At 38.7% G+C, this 16,330-nt stretch overlaps 2 protein-coding genes across 7 annotated transcripts in view; one reads left to right on the top strand and one right to left on the bottom strand.

The window, feature by feature from the left end:
• Window positions 1-10,611, top strand: part of grh (grainy head) — a 142,617-nt gene extending 132,006 nt beyond the window's left edge. For 4 of the 5 annotated variants that reach the window (XM_074101601.1, XM_074101604.1, XM_074101602.1 and 1 more), the window contains 7 exons: window positions 1,567-1,661; window positions 3,149-3,205; window positions 3,862-3,960; window positions 4,051-4,385; window positions 5,634-5,835; window positions 7,040-7,104; window positions 7,589-10,611. In XM_074101601.1, the coding sequence (XP_073957702.1) occupies window positions 1,567-1,661; window positions 3,149-3,205; window positions 3,862-3,960; window positions 4,051-4,385; window positions 5,634-5,835; window positions 7,040-7,104; window positions 7,589-7,730 (995 nt within the window). In that variant the 3' untranslated portion in view covers window positions 7,731-10,611. The remainder of the gene's footprint in view (window positions 1-1,566; window positions 1,662-3,148; window positions 3,206-3,861; window positions 3,961-4,050; window positions 4,386-5,633; window positions 5,836-7,039; window positions 7,105-7,588) is intronic. The other variant, XM_074101603.1, reaches the window with a different exon arrangement.
• A 39-nt stretch (window positions 10,612-10,650) lies between these two features.
• The window catches only part of wry (delta and Notch-like EGF repeat containing weary), a 36,921-nt gene continuing 31,241 nt past the window's right edge, over window positions 10,651-16,330 (bottom strand). For both annotated transcript variants that reach the window (XM_074101609.1, XM_074101608.1), the window contains 3 exons: window positions 16,079-16,181; window positions 15,090-15,259; window positions 10,651-14,116 (listed from right to left, as the gene is read on the bottom strand). In XM_074101609.1, the coding sequence (XP_073957710.1) occupies window positions 13,901-14,116; window positions 15,090-15,259; window positions 16,079-16,181 (489 nt within the window). In that variant the 3' untranslated portion in view covers window positions 10,651-13,900. The remainder of the gene's footprint in view (window positions 14,117-15,089; window positions 15,260-16,078; window positions 16,182-16,330) is intronic.

Genomic DNA, 16,330 nt, shown 5'->3' on the forward strand with positions numbered 1-16,330 from the left:
TCACTAACAACCACCCCCGCGCGTCGATAACATATAACCCTCACCTAGGGCTGCCACGACACTAGGTACCCACTCGTACCTACCAACAAACTGATGATCTTGTTATGTTTTTTGCAGCATTATTGGTAAATTGTTAAAATATAATTTACCTAGTTAAAATAACTGGTGTCCCAACTGAGAGAACTTATAGTTTTCAAGTTTTGTAACCATATAACGTTCGTTACATTCTTATAAAAATATTTCCAGTAAAAGACGTGAATATACCAGCTTTAGATAAACTGACTTCTAAAACATATGTATTACATATGTATTGTCCGGTAATTATAATGTGACTGTAGCAACGATAAACATCATATTCTTTCTATTTTCATCAACAATTGAGGTCCCCCATTTTTTCGTCTCTTCCGCTATCAATTGGCATAGGTTTTTTTCGTGTTTTGATAGGTTTTAATAGATTACGGTACACAGCAAAGAAATGAATCCTTTTTGAACCACCACGCACCATCCCTGAAATAATCCATTTCTTTGGCCACATAACTACGTTACAGACTAAATGGGAAATCAAATATGGCTTTTTAGCTATATGCGTGCTCGCGTTTTAGCTCGCGTGGTATTTCTATTCCTGTGATCATTCGTTCTGTAATAAAATCTGTAATTCATTGAGGCTATGCAAAAAAAAACATATCAAAAGAATTGCCACTGGTTGTATATACATATACATTATATTATTTATTTTAACGGGTGTGGCCTGTAATACGAGCAAAAAATTAAAACCTAGATCATCCTCGTCAAACTGAACAACATTAGTTCAGCGACTTTTAAAAATAATGAAGTCTTCGAAATTCCTTTTTTCATACAAATTAAATACTGCTATCAATGTACGCCATCCTAGAACCCAACTGACGTCGCCTGTCACCCTACAAAGATCAAGCATTTTGCTTTACAGTGCTTCTTCGAATAAACTTAAAAGTGTAATAGAAATTAAAAAAACGAATTATTTTTAAAAGTCGCTAATCTAATGTTATTCAGTTTGAGGAGTATGATCTATGTTTTTATTATTTGCTCATATTACAGGCCACACCCGGTATACTAGCACACTAAATTTAATTACATATAATGATTGTCATTCGTTGATGGATAACTCATTCATTCGAAACTTGTACATTCGAAGGGTAAAATAATTACAATTAAAAGATGTACAACATACCTACTTATTTGCAATGTGTACTTGCAATTATTAATTGTAAAACTAAGAGTTAATGAGATAAATATGCAAGCGTACTACAAAAAAAGAAACGACTATATTTTATAGAGTCGCTCACAGGAGGGACCGGATGATAGTGACACAATCAAAAGCGATAATTGGATGTAAGGACTAATTATCAGGACTAGAAAGACCAGGAGTTGAAATATGTGCAATCGTTATCACGTGATTATTCACGCCCCGCTAATAAATTTCCGCCGCCGATGACGTATTGTGAGTTGATATCTTAATCGAAATCTGCGGCGTCATTACGAGTGCTGCTGCGTTGGACAAGATTAATGTGACGCGTTGTTTTGTTGCAGACACGAAGAACAGCATCGGGCTGGCGGGCTGCATCGACGAGGTGGCGCACAACGCCATCGCCGTCTACTGGAACCCGCTCGAGAGCGCCGCCAAGGTAACGCATACTTTACTTTTATACAAAGGGATTAAATTAAAATAAGTGTCAAGATAAAATAAGTGTCCATGGAGCGAGACGTTGGTGGAAATGGCTAGGAAAAGTTGACAGTACCTACAAGATGTAGGATCTAAGATGTATGGACAACTAGGTACGTATAGCCTCGTGCGGCCCAAGTCAAAATTTTATTTTATTAACATGAAACTTTATATCATTTACGTGAGAGTTCCATTTCACATTACAATAAGTCCTGTGCTTAGGGCACTGCGCCGCAGGAGGATAGAGGATAAGGATCACTGATAGTTCGTGCTTTCTGTCAAGCTTAAAACGCATTGTGAATATTTTAAACCAGAATCATTGAAGCCTCGAATAGCACTCATTATTGAGTAAAATTAAAACAACACAGCTCACGGTATTTATACTTATTATGGTGTAATTAAATAGAATCCCGCAACCTTATTTGGTCGAGTAGCAAGCAAGAATAAAAAATCCGCCATCCGGCCTGGGAGCCGCCCGCCGCGACCACTGCAGACCACGCTCATTAAATTATTGAATAATAAACAACGGTCTCCATTTTAATTGCTTACATAAAATTACACTGTAATCGTAGCACATGCATGTATTGGTCAAATGTTAATTTCTTTTCTTGGTATGTAGGTACAATGTGCATGATATTTAATGAGGGGTTTGTTTTACTGGTTTCATTGAAAATCGAAACATTAGTGGGCTTGTACTCGTTTCTGGTTTTCTTGTAGCTATAAAATTTTAGAGTTTTGGTTTGGAATATATTGAAGGATCATTGTGTAAGCCGTAACAGAATGTCCATAAAATCATTATGTACAGTCAAGGGCAAAGATATCGACACGGCCAAAGTTACAAAAATATGTATACACGACTTTATGCACTTAACATTAAGGCCGCGTATACATATTTTTGCAACTTTGGCCGTGTCGATATCTTTGCCCTTGACTGTACCCCTGTTTTATTTGGTTTCTGGTATTGCTGTAAATTGCTTAGTACTCAGTTACCGATATGGCGATATCCGTAATTATTTATTGTTGGGCAGCAAAACCGCAGCGGATGCGAGTAGTTAGCGACGGTAATATGCGTTCAGACATCGATCTGTGGCGGCAGTGGCGGCGAGTAAAAACGCGAGGGGGTCATTTGCATAGAGCGCGGTAATGAGCAGCGCCGTCGGCACCGCCCTCGCCCCTCTTGCTGCACCAAATGCATCCTAAAGCATGCACTCTGCTATCAATTCACACGCTACGATCCAATGAACACCGCACCGCACTTAGGACCATCTCTACCTTTTTAACATTATTAGTCGCAGGCGACTCTCATGTCTCCGTCTATAGGACAACACTGGCGCCTGTACTGTGGTCAGGATGTCTGTTGTTTGCAATAGTGATGTCAGCAAGTAATGATAAGGTATCTTTATTAGATATCGGGATGTATCCACTCATGCCATTTTGTTTTTATTTCAGATTAACATTGCAGTGCAATGTTTGAGTACGGATTTCAGCAGTCAAAAGGGAGTTAAGGTTAGTACCTCTATCTAATGCTATCGGTTTTTTCTGATTTGGCCTTGCAGCTAACAAAGTTCTATGAGAAATGTGTACTTAGGTACTTAATGGACACAAAATTTTAACCTTCAATTTTAGAAAATTGATACTTATTATCTTATACCCAAAGATGCGAACGCTACCAAATTTAAAAATAACCTTCTTAGTTCTTTAATATTTACCTGTAATGTTGTTTGTTTGTGGACAATCAATTTATTGTGCTCATCAGTCTCGCATCACAACGTCGACAGTTCGTTCTTACTACCTCGCCGGCGCCTGCGCCTGCGTCGCTCGAAGCCGCCGCTATCAGCCTCTCAATTACTGTCCCAGCCGCGGTGACGACCGCCCGACCTCGCGCCGGTGCAATTAAGACGTTTTAACGCGATTCGATTCAGACACGTGCATATTTTTCCTTATTCGTAAATTTGACGTAATTAACCCTTATGGTTTATTAAAACAATTTTTTGTTACAATACCGAGACTTGAGGCGTGAAATTGCGTCAGACGGAAAATATTAGATAATCTACGCGAGTCTGGGTACCTATCGAGAATATGACGAATTACGACGTAGATATAGCATTTTATGCAGTAACTCTGTTTGAGCTCAGTCATTTAAAATATATATTTTGTTACAGGGTCTACCGTTGCATATCCAGATTGACACATTTGAAGACCCCCGTGACACACAAGTATATCACAGAGGATATTGTCAAATCAAAGTATTTTGTGATAAGGTAAATAAACTTTCGCTCTGGTCGTACTCAACTATGTCCTTAGTTTGTTAAATTTATCCTTATATTAATTCATCTTTATTGTGGTTTTAGGGAGCGGAAAGAAAAACAAGAGACGAAGAGCGGAGAGCAGCGAAGAGGAAAATGTCTGCTACGAATAGAAAGAAACTGGATGAGATATACCACCCGGTGACGGAGCGGAGCGAGTTCTATACCATGGCTGACTTGGCCAAGCCGCCGGTGCTGTTCAGCCCGGCCGAGGATATCGACAAGCTGGCTGGGATGGACATACAGGGATTTTACGGGCATGATGAGGCGGCGTTGGCCGAAGCCCACCTCAAAGGGGCTTCGCCCTTCCTCCTACACGCTGCCAAACCGCAAGCTCCCGCACTCAAGTTCCACAACCATTTCCCACCAGACGCACCAGCGTAAGTGCCTACTCAACATGATTTGTAACAAAAACACAGAGGATTTACCAGTGGTTCATTGCTCATTCTCTGCGATATACCGGTGCATTTTAATCCCTCTTGAATAAAAATAAAACCCACTGATAAATTTTCAATATCGATACAACAATGCAAATTTTCGACTTCTAACATTAGGTAAATTGATTACTCAATCGATCACGAAACATGATACCACAATACCTATGACGCAAGAACACACTTACGTATTCATTGTAGTCCGTACCTATACAATGAGCTTATTAATCAAACCAATGTCAGATATAACCCCATTTGTTTAAACAAATGTCATATTGGTTATTAGTTAAAGTCGACGGCGAATTATCAACGTCTCAAATTACTACGAGTATAAGAACGTTTTAACATGGTAAAGTTCATGCTGACGCTATTGTTATAGCTATAATAAATTGATTCAAACACTGATCACTGTGTAAACAAATTGTTAAGATTAAAATACCAAATAGTACTTTAAAATAATAGGTAGAGACGAAATTGTAGGCACGAAAACAATTGACCAGTTACGTACCTATTTCAAAAAACCTGTAGGGTCTTTGCTGGTCAATCTGCCGATATTCTATCATTCCATGCATAATAATGTTGTTGACAATATTTATGTATCCAAATTTCTGCACCTATGTACCTACAGTCGACTCTCGTTAATTCAAACCTGCGATAATTCGAACCTCTCTTTAATTCGAAGTTGTCACGAGTTCCCTAAAACATCTAAGTACCATCTGATAATTCGTAAACCTTGATAATTCGTAATATTTTAAGAGCCCCTCGAGTTTCGAATTAACGAGAGTTGACTGTACCTACCAATAATTCCAAGATCTTAAATCAAGTTTAGCTCGACATGTTTCGGGCTAATTCGTAGCCCTTCTTCCTAGGAGCAACGCGACTCAGCGGCTGCCGCAAGACGCCACCGCTCAGTTATCCGTTACAATATCATTTAATACTAAAAACTACTATTAAAAAGAACCCTTTTTCTAATTTTTGCGTAGCCAGGGTAGTATTCAATTAACAATAAAAAAAAAAATTAATTACTTTGCAATAATTAAATAGCCAATTGAATTTTCAAATAAGTGGTCATACAACATTTATGCTAGAATCGCATTTGACAGTTTATAAAGAGTACCTACCTATGCCAATAGATTAAATCACAAATTTTAAGGTATCAAATGCCCTGTTATAATTTTGAATATAATCTTCCAGGTACCGATCAGAAGTGGGCAGCCTGTCCCCATACGGTGATCGCAAAGACACGCTCGAGCTCGAGGGTGTTCTCGGAAAACGCGCGCGCGCCGGTACGCCGCCGCTCAGCGAGCGCGTCATGTTGTACGTCCGTCAGGATACGGACGACGTGTACACTCCATTGCATGTCGCGCCTCCTACCACGCAGGGGCTGCTGCACGCGGTAAGGGACTAGGGAAATAGAAGACGTCTGCACTCGCACGGCGTGGGTGGATCGAGCTTTTTATGGCTTTTTTGACTGGGTGATAAGTAGCCTTTATACTGCTACTAGGGAGTTTGAATTTTTCAATCAACTCGCACCATTATTTACAATGCCTATGAAGCAGTTTCAATTCCATTCATTTAGTTAATAATTAGATTTGCAATAAATGAAAATGTGAAATTAAAACCATCGCAACTTTAAAGTAAATATCCTTAAACAATATTCATCTTTTATCATTTATCTACTTATACTTATAATTACGGTAGCCTACCAATAAAAAAAATATAATTTATAATCGTAATGAGTACTTTGACAATATACTTACAGGGTGGCATCGGGGTCGTGATTGTAACTTATTGTTTCTAACTGAATTAAAATTTCGAATAATTATTTCGCACACCCCTGCAAAAAATGATTCAAGGGCGATCCACCCTAACCATGAGAGTTTCATGCTTGACCCAATATCTAATTTTAATGGGAGTTGAAGACTGTCTAAAGGTAGCATTCCGATGTTAGTGACCGTGGCCGGCTTATGCGACCCTCTGCTTGTGCTTAGTATGAACCAATCTGAAGCATTGACGGATGCAAGCGACCGCGTCGCCCGACATGTTCATACTAAGAAATGGGTCGCAGTCGCCACCATTGGAATGATACCTTGAGTATTTTTTATCCTCGTTTTTGCACACGCTTGGCCGCCGGGTCGCCGCGCTGCGTTGTTCGCAAGCGCGCCGGCCCGGACCCGACGCCCGCTGCGGCACGAAATAACCTTGGTGATGTCGGCTAACCGCAGAACAAGAGGGAGCGAGATCGCCATCAATGCTTTCACGCTTCCTCGGATTCGTTAACGTGACCAATATTCAAAATTACATGTAAAATTAAGTAATCGAGACGCTTCGTCCGCGCCGCGAGCGGTGGCCGCTCTGGCCGGCCACGCTCGCGACGCCGCTGTAACCGATGTGGCGCTTCATAACCCCGTCTAATCCATACGATCATCATAACTGCATGTTGTAATTAACCCCCGCGGCCGCTGCACCGGACCACGTCAACAGAATTCGCGCGAAACAAATTTTTGTTGTGAAACCACTGCACCGGTTCCGTTAGGCGAGACGTCTCGGTTCAAAAAACAAATACCCATTGTAATTGTTTGTTTTTTGCTTATTTTCAGATTGAGAATAAGTACAAAATTTCAAGTACGGCAATTAATAATCTTTATCGAAAAAACAAGAAAGGGTAAGTGGTTTTTCATTGGCCTTAGATAGTGTGTAGCTGTGACGCCTCCCGTCACGTGCCGGCCGCCACGTGTCTAGCATCGCTTGTCCCGAGGGCGCGCCACTAACTTGCAACGCTTCTACAATAATTATACCCTTAATGGTTTTGTAACAGCTAAATAGGTAACAGGTGTCATTTACAATAATCACGTATCCTGAGCACAACCTTGTCCCAAAACCTAATTTAAATCGCATTAATTATCGATGAGCACTCGCACTAAATTAATATGCTGAACACTCTAACGACTTGACGAAGTTACCTAGCTAATTAAAATATGGGTATTATGGTAGTTTTACGTAAAATTGGAATTTGTCCTTCCATGATAAATAAAAGACCTTTGTAATTCATAACTAGTACCTGGCTTAAATGATTTAAATTTTTAATTATCGAATCATTCTGAATGTGTCGCTTTGTGTCTATTCTAATATTGAAATATGTTTCGCAGGATTACGGCCAAAATTGACGATGAGATGATTGCTTACTATTGCAACGAGGACCTGTTTTTGCTGGAGGTGCGGCCGGCGGGGGCCAGCGAAGACGAGCCGCTCTACGACATTACGTTCGTGGAGCTGCCGCTGGACCACTAGCCGCGGCCGGGCCCTGCGCCCGCGCTGCATGCCGCGTGCCGCGAGCCGCGTGCTCGCCGTGCCCGCTGCATGCCGCATGCCCCATGCGCAGGCCTCCTCGCATGCGACATCAGGAAAACAAAAGACTTTCTCACATCACGTGGCAATTCTACACTCTTGGACTGCGATGTAAACAGTCCCCGTCACAGTTAACGTTCGTTATTGAGAAAATGAAATAAAATATTTTCTCAAAGTGTCGATCTCACATTGAAATTTACTTTTAAGCTATTCATCACCGAAGCTTCGTTTTGCTAAATCTTTGTCACAAATGTCATGGTGGTCGTTGTGCGACGCAGCACGTCGAGGGACCACAGTGTAAATATCGATCCAGCTAGACTTTATTATTGTTACGGTACGATGATGACAAAAGAAGAATTTGATATTACTGAAGCGAAGAAATTAGGTTCAATCTAACGATTTAGTTATAAAATATATAATGTGTAAATGACTAAGTAATTATCTGTTGCTGATAAAAACGTGTGTGCCATTCACTCGGTTATCATACTAGATGTGTAGTAAACGTTTCAACAGGTACCTTTGAATCTTGCCATGATGATAAAATAAGAAAATCTTGTCACAAATGTATGTTAGTAGATTTCATCTACTTAAAAGTAAAAACATAAAGTGCCTTTGTCATAATAATTAATGTATGTAAGTGAGATAAGTCAAATTAAATGCCATCCACTTTGTTAAGTTTTATAAGCATAAGTTTGCTCTTTAAGCTCGCTCAATTCATTCATTTAGTAATGGTGACTCTAGATTTAGGATCCAAAACCATTTACGTTGCTTCAGGTAAATTTATTGAAATCTTTAAGTACATACTTATTTATTTTCCGAAACCAGCAACCGTTGTTTCTGCAATTCAAATATGTCATTTCAAATTACGACCTAATTAACATAACTAAAGTTGAATCACTTAAGGCATAGTTTTGCTTATGCAACGTCCCAACAAAACAGTCGGCTAAATTGGGATATTACTGAAAGCAATATTATTTATTATTATCGTTGCAGATTCCGTTCTTGATAAACTCCTCCATGAGGTCCCTTTAGTGTGACAATTATCCTTAACTGGACATAGAATGCTAATTTCCAATACTTGGAGATACATATATAAAAATTTAAAACTAAGTATGTCGACAAGGTTTTTGTTGGGAACGAAACTTTCCATTTTATTTCCTTTAAGTGTCGTAAAAAAAAGCATAGTCATTTTAACATAGTCACAAAAAAGACAATATTTCAAAAATACATTCACACATTTATCATCTGTGGGAGTGGTTTGCGTATATTTTAAGGACTTATCGATAATAGATTTTGTTATTTTTAAATGAATTTCGATAAATAAGTTATCGGGCCATGACAACAATTTAGTTTAAGACGAAAATGTATTTATGTCCAAGACTTGATTGTATTTAAACTACCTGTACCTCTATTTTTAATAATATTGATACAAGCCATTTTCCAAAGCTAATCCGTGTCTCATGTGCGCCGACAAGGATCCATCGACTGCAACCAGGCGGCTGTCCGCACCGTGAGCATCGTAACATGCAACTCGGTTACGTTGTTAGTGTTCAAGAGTCATTTTACATAACAAGCTACAAGTTTAGTATTCAGAATGTAGCGTTAACGCAAAAATTGTACCTACTTCCGTACCTTTTATGATTTTATTCCACCGATTATTTGAGAACAGAACCAGGTTCTGTTTCTTAAAAGGTACAGCCTCGGAGTCTTGGACATGTCGCCCAAGGATAATTAGGCGATGTGCCTAATGCAGAAGGTTCGATTAACTGCCATATTATGACATAATTTAGAGTACTTATGACCTTAGGTATAGATTTTTAAATTTAATTCGTTGTATTGTCCCACGACTTGCAGATAGACATCGAATTTTAATTATGATAAAATTATTAATTTCATTCTATTTCTTGAATTTTTATACTATATTTACTTGTTCTATTGTTTCTTCTATGTTGTTGCGACCGGTTCCGACCGTCGAGGAATACATTTTAACGTTTCATACTGTATTTGAAAATTCTTATCTAACAAACACTTGTTATTTTTTATCCACTGCTTACATAATATAAAAGAAATAAACGTCTATGAATTATAAAAGTTATATTGGTTATGCATTCATTGCTCAAAGTCTGCGCTCGTGTGGGGCGGACTATAACGATATTGTTATTTTACCTACTTATACGTATTCACGTAATGTTTATTTATGTTCTTATTATTTTAATTGTGCAGCTTTAATATTTACTTACATTGATGTTAGATCGTGATTTTGAATCTCGTCATAAGTCACAAATGTCAGTAGCAATAAATACGTGAGTATACAGTAGTTGAATGGGCGAGCGCGTGGCGCGCCGCCGGCTGCGGCCGCTCGGAGTGTGCAATTTAATTATTTCATATTTGTATGGCGTACGCTACTTTGCCAGTATTGGGTGGGTGGGTATTGGGCGACCTGTGTCTGTATGGAGACACCGTCGATACAGTAAGTTTGGTTCAAAAATAGCTTATGAACTCTGGCAGTGTAGCGTGCCCCCAGGGGGGGAGGTGGTTAGCGGGGAAGGCGTGCCGTCGAGCGGCGGTGGCGGCCGCGACCGACGCCGGGGGCCGGCCGCTCGCTCCCCAATAGTCACACTAGTTAAACACAACCCGAATGTGGTAGCACACTTTCGTTAATAAATTTACTGTATCTACTTAAATAAGTTTAAATTGAATAGATGTTACGTTATTCTTTTATATGAATATTTGTAAGTTGTCATAAAAATATTATTAATATAATTATTTTTATCAAAGTTTATAATCTAAATAAAAACGTTTTTCTTCAAAACATTAAAATTGTTTAATTTTCTCTAATTTAACAAGGAAATCAAAATCGGGATTGTGACAATTTAATTTTAATAGAGCCTTATAACTAACAATTAAGGAAGTAATACATAGGTTAATACCAACATTTGTCGCACAAAGCACAAATATGTATAGTTAGATCACAAAAGCGTCAAGATAAAGATTCTAGTGTAATTGAAGGTAGATTAGAATAGTATCATGATGTCGTCTGCTTTTTCTACTCTACTCTATGAACTATCTCGTCTGCCTTCTCTTGTAGGATGTTAAAATCATCAAACTATAGGCACAGTAGAAATCGAATTGAAATGTCTAATCTAGATTAGAGATTTTAATAATAATTCACACCTAAAGCAAGCTATGATATAGTTAGAAAGGCTCCGTAGCACAATTTCGAAAATCAATATTCCTAAGTACGATATTCCTAAAGACAAAACTCCGAAAATCTAAATTTATAATGTACGAAATTCCTAAAAATGCTGGTCCTAATGCAATAGATTGTCTTTCGAACTATCTTTTCGAAAATCAATATTCCTTCCTTTGTACCAAATATCTATGGAATTAAAATATCGATGACAATATTTCGAAATTCGACACATCTTAAACGCAAAATAAGTACCTACGTACAAAAAGTCCAATGACAATTCTTCGAAAATCATCACAATTACAATTATTCAAACACAATAAAAATAATAGGCCTTGACTGAACATAAAATGTACATTGTTATGTTTAGGTAAATAGGTTAGATTATATAAGTACTGCATTAGAGCCTAAGGCTCAAACTGCACAGATACAGGAGCTCCGCCCAGCGGAGCTCTGTCGACTTTGTCACGTTATATCTAAGCATTAGCTAAAGTCAACTGAATGAAATACAAGTGTCGTTAGAATTATCGTAGACTAGCAATATTGTACGTTAGACATTTAAAACGAGGTTTAATTGAACGTAGGATAAACGTCGTTAGGATTTTCAGGTACTAGCAGTTTTGTACATTAGATATTTTAAACATGGGTCAACTGAATCATTGGACATGTCTTCTTTAGGAATTTTGTAAATTATAAATTTTGTCACAGTTTTGTCTTTTGGAATATCGTACTTATAAATTTTGATTATCGAAATTATCCTACGGAGCCGTTAGAAATCATCTAATTTGAAGATCAGTCAAATACTTAAATACATGTTTGAACTATTCACTTACGAAATTTATGACATTAGCTACATTTCCATAACTATCTACAGACGGATCTGGGAAAACCATCACGGGTACTTCTAGGTTTTTCAACAAGCATTTTCGGCAAACCTAATAGGCACTTAGTGGATATAAACCAAACCAATTTTTCTGAAGCGTAAGTTTGTTCTAATTAATAGGTACTTGAATAACAATATTTTTACCACGCCATTCGTTAAAAGTTAGAACAATTTTTATACTTGGCTGTACCACAGAATAGATAATAGTACAAGTACGAGTAGCTGTACAGTAATTATACATATACCTTAAATCTTGATCAATTATATTTAGGTATTTAGATCGTTGATTTCACTTTAAAACAAAAATTACTTCGGATATGTGACGTAAGTAGAGAACCAATTTGTTTACCACAAAAATAACAATTAATTGCTACTAGTACTTATAAACTAATAAACACCTTTATATCTATATATAAATTTCTAACAATTTTCTTCAATAATTTTGAAGTATTAAAAACTAATTAATTTCGAAAACTAGGGAAGTTGTAACAACACTACAGACTGAATATACTAGGTCTGGACAAATTAATATTACATCATCTAAATATTTTCATTAAACTGTTAATTGTCAACTAAGACTTAAATAAATAACCAAAACAAAAGATTATATTGAACTGTTATTAAAAAAAGAAAAACTTAAACAGCTTTCTCTCGATAAAATTAAAGAAGCAAAAGCAATGTCTACAAATTGCTTTATTATTTTTAAAATTACGTCAAATTATGTTCTTGTTTCTTACCTAATGTATACTTTCCACAAACATGGTTATGAGTTAATAGATCTATCTAACCGCCTCCGTAACGTTAACAGTCGCTTACACTATACTCTCCCAACACATTGTTACACATATAGGTATAAGCAAAATAGAGATCATTAAGCCTACATTGTAATGTACGTATAAGTTCCTTCAGCTCTAGCAATCACAATCAAATTTGTATGGTGTAAGTACTTATATCTGTCTTATTTCATCTTGTTTTACTCGTACATCCACGAGAAGGTACCTATCGCTGTAAGTTCTGTATAATTTAATCCACATTTTATATTTCCAAAATATATTTTCAATTCAATTTAATTCAAAATTGTTTATTGCATGTCACATTACAGACGTTAGGATGGAAAACTACAAACTAGGTATACATGTGACGCCCTGATAGGGCACGGCAATACAAGTAAACAGAGGGTGCTTATTCTAATTGGAATGTATTTAACATGCATGAAAAAGAAAAAAAAGATAAACATTTAGGTATAATTACACACTCACATGAGATACATTTTAAGTTTTAGCCACATATGAACTCTAAGAACCATCCACCAGTCCTCGGCCAAAGAACTCACTAGATTTTGTCGTCGAAGAACTCATCCAGGCTATAGAAACATTTATTGATTAGGATTTTTTGTTCTGTTTTTAGATAAATATATATCCGTAATGACTTCGTCAAAGAGGTGGAACCACAAATTGTCGTAGCTGAAATATTTAGTTTGTGCCTACAATATTTGGCAACGACTGGAAATAAGTTCGTTTTTAGTTTGATAAAGAAAAGAGTTCTGTTAACGTTAAAGGGTTTTGGCCCCCGTCATTTAAATAAAGCCCGTACCTACTTTCATCCGAAGTAGGAGATATCTCGATCGTATTGGCTAGTATGAGACGCGGAGTCCCGGTTGTTATGATTGTGTGGTCTCAGATCAAATGAAAGCTAAAAATGAATTCTGTGAACGGCAAAGCGAGCCCGGTTGGAACTACCTACATCTCGCCATTATTACAGTTGCACGTACACAAGAGGAGCCAAATTTCACCAAGCAAACTAGTTGAGATACACACATAGAAAGCGAGGTAGCCTGTATAGGGTAAAAAAAATCTCACTTTGCCGTTCGCCAAACTAGTCTTTACTTTTTATCTGACTGAAGAAGAAACTCACCTCTATGTTCGTGCAGGGCTATATTCAATTGACCGGATCTTTGTATGTTTGGATGATTAAAAGCAGCGGACGATTTTAAATTTGAATTTTGAACCGCTCCCCTTCAGAGCAGTTCAACAGTGATTGCTATTGGATGAGCGGAGAGCTCTGACTGTCGCTGAAATCTAGGGTGTAGTACATGTCGGTGGTGTCGAGGGTGTTAGAGGGGGGAGGGAAGGCGGGCGCAGGGGGGGCGCGCTTGTCTTGCAGCCAGTGGTGGGGCGGGCCGGCGTCGGTGGCGCGGGAGAGGCGCGAGAGCAGACGAGAATAGGTCTTGTTCACACGGCAGTGGCAGGCGGTTACCTGTGGGGAAAGTATGGCCGTTAGTACCAACTCAGCAACATGCTGTAAATTTAACTGTTAATGGCATCAACTTGAAACTTGATACGAACATGTAGTATGGCTGCAATGCATGTCAATAAAACATTGTATCAAAAATTAAATTCTATAACAAATACTTCTAATTACTTACAGAAGATGCAAAAACAATGTGATAGATTGGTTCTCAGAAGCAATAATAATAGGTATAGAAATGTCATTTCACTTTGAAGTCGAAAGTCAGTGTGTGTTACCAGTGATGACATACGGATCTGTGACGTGGGCGCTAACGATGGGCCTCATTTATTAGCTCAAAGTCACTCAAAGGGCTATGGAGAGGTCTATGCTCGGGGTTTCTCTGCGGGATCGAATTAGAAATGATGATATCCGCAGTAGAACTAAGGTTACCGACATAGCCCGAAGAATTGCGAAACTGAAGTGGCAGTGGGCACATTGCTCGCAGGACTGATGGCCGATGGGATCAGAAGGTTCTCGTATGGCGTCCGCGGACCGGGAGACGAGCTGTCGGTAGACCTCCAACAAGATGGAGCGACGACTTGGTTAAGATTGCGGGATCGCGGTGGTTGCGGAAAGCACAAGACCGGTCTGAGTGTAGAGCCTTGGGGGAGGCCTATGTCCAGCAGTTTTCTCTGACGTCTTTCGACTGACATGATGATGATGATAGAAATGTCACGCAAGCTAAAAGCGTGCCCATATTACTCAAATATCATATATTTATTTTCTCAGCTTAATCTAAAACGAAGCGCCGCACGATTAAAATTACTAAATGGCTGTTGCGGAAATTTTGATTCAAATAGGTATTACATTTCGTTAGTGAATTCAGTAGTGAGAGAGGCTAATTGAGAAATCATGACAGATAAATATGAACTTATCCGACAAAATACAAAAACATTTCGCTAGATCTGTACATCTGCACCCGATATATGAGAGTGTTTACCACGACGCCGACGATGGCGATGGCGGCGCCGAGCGTGCCGGCCGCGATGTACACGTTGTGCAGCCGGTCGTGGTACAGCCCCAGCGGCAGCCGCACCTCCCGCACCGAGCCCCCGCCGCGCTGCTCCGCCCTCACATCACCACGCACGACTGATTCCAGGACGAAGTCCTCTGCAAATGTTAGACTTCGGTTACACGCGCATTCTGGCGTCAGTTCACTCCATCATTCTGGTAAGAATGAGGAGAGAATCATCGTATCACTCGTATCACCTTCACGGACTGATGGTCCAGTCCAGACTGATGAAAGTTAAATATATGGGATCGGTTAGACTTCGGTTACACGCTCATTCTGGCATCCGTTTAGTCCATCATTCTGGTAAGAATGACGAGAGAATTATTGTGTAACCTTCACGACTGACGGACTGATGGTCCAGACTGATGAAAATTAAATGTATGGGAACAGTTAGACTTCGGTTACATGCTCATTCTGGCTTCAGTTTAGTCCATCATTCTGGTAAGAATAACGAGAGAATCATTGTGTAACCTTCACGGACTGACGGACTGGTGGCCCAAGTAATTATGTCATCATTCTGATCAGAAGGATGAACTGAACTGATACCAGAATGAGCCTGTAACCGATGTCTATTCAATAATATTCGTCAATCTATTTTGAATGAAAGAAAACCAGAATGATGATGAGCTGAACTGACGCCAAAATGAGTTTGTAACCGATGTGTTACCAGCAGATACCAGATCTACCGCCAATACCAGAGTATTGGGCAACTCCTGAATTTGCCCTATCCATTACAAAATGTCTTCAAGTTCTTTCGGAATATTTCAGCAGTTGATTGGGGTCGATTGACTGAACACCCACGAAAACTATTTTCGGGACTGGATTAGTAAGATAAAACCTACAAAACTAACATCAAAAAGGATTTCGCCTGCATTCCATTGCCTATCTATTTTAATTTACATTACATTTTTAAATACCTTCGCACAGTCTCCCAGTGTAACCGGGGCGGCAGGAGCAATAGAAGGAGTCTAGTCCACTCCAGCAAGTGCCACCATGAGCGCATGGATTGTTGTCGCACGCCTGTAATGAACATAATAAGTAGGAAAATTTAGTCAAATTCTAACATCCTTTTTGCTATTAGTATTAGTACGAGTACGACATAAAATAGTGGAAAACGGATGAAGCTGAAACTAAAACCATATACGCATAAAATCATATAAACCTAAATT

The sequence above is a fragment of the Choristoneura fumiferana genome, chromosome 18 (genome assembly GCF_025370935.1).
Source record: "Choristoneura fumiferana chromosome 18, NRCan_CFum_1, whole genome shotgun sequence".
In the NCBI taxonomy this organism is placed as follows: Eukaryota; Metazoa; Arthropoda; class Insecta; order Lepidoptera; family Tortricidae; genus Choristoneura; species Choristoneura fumiferana.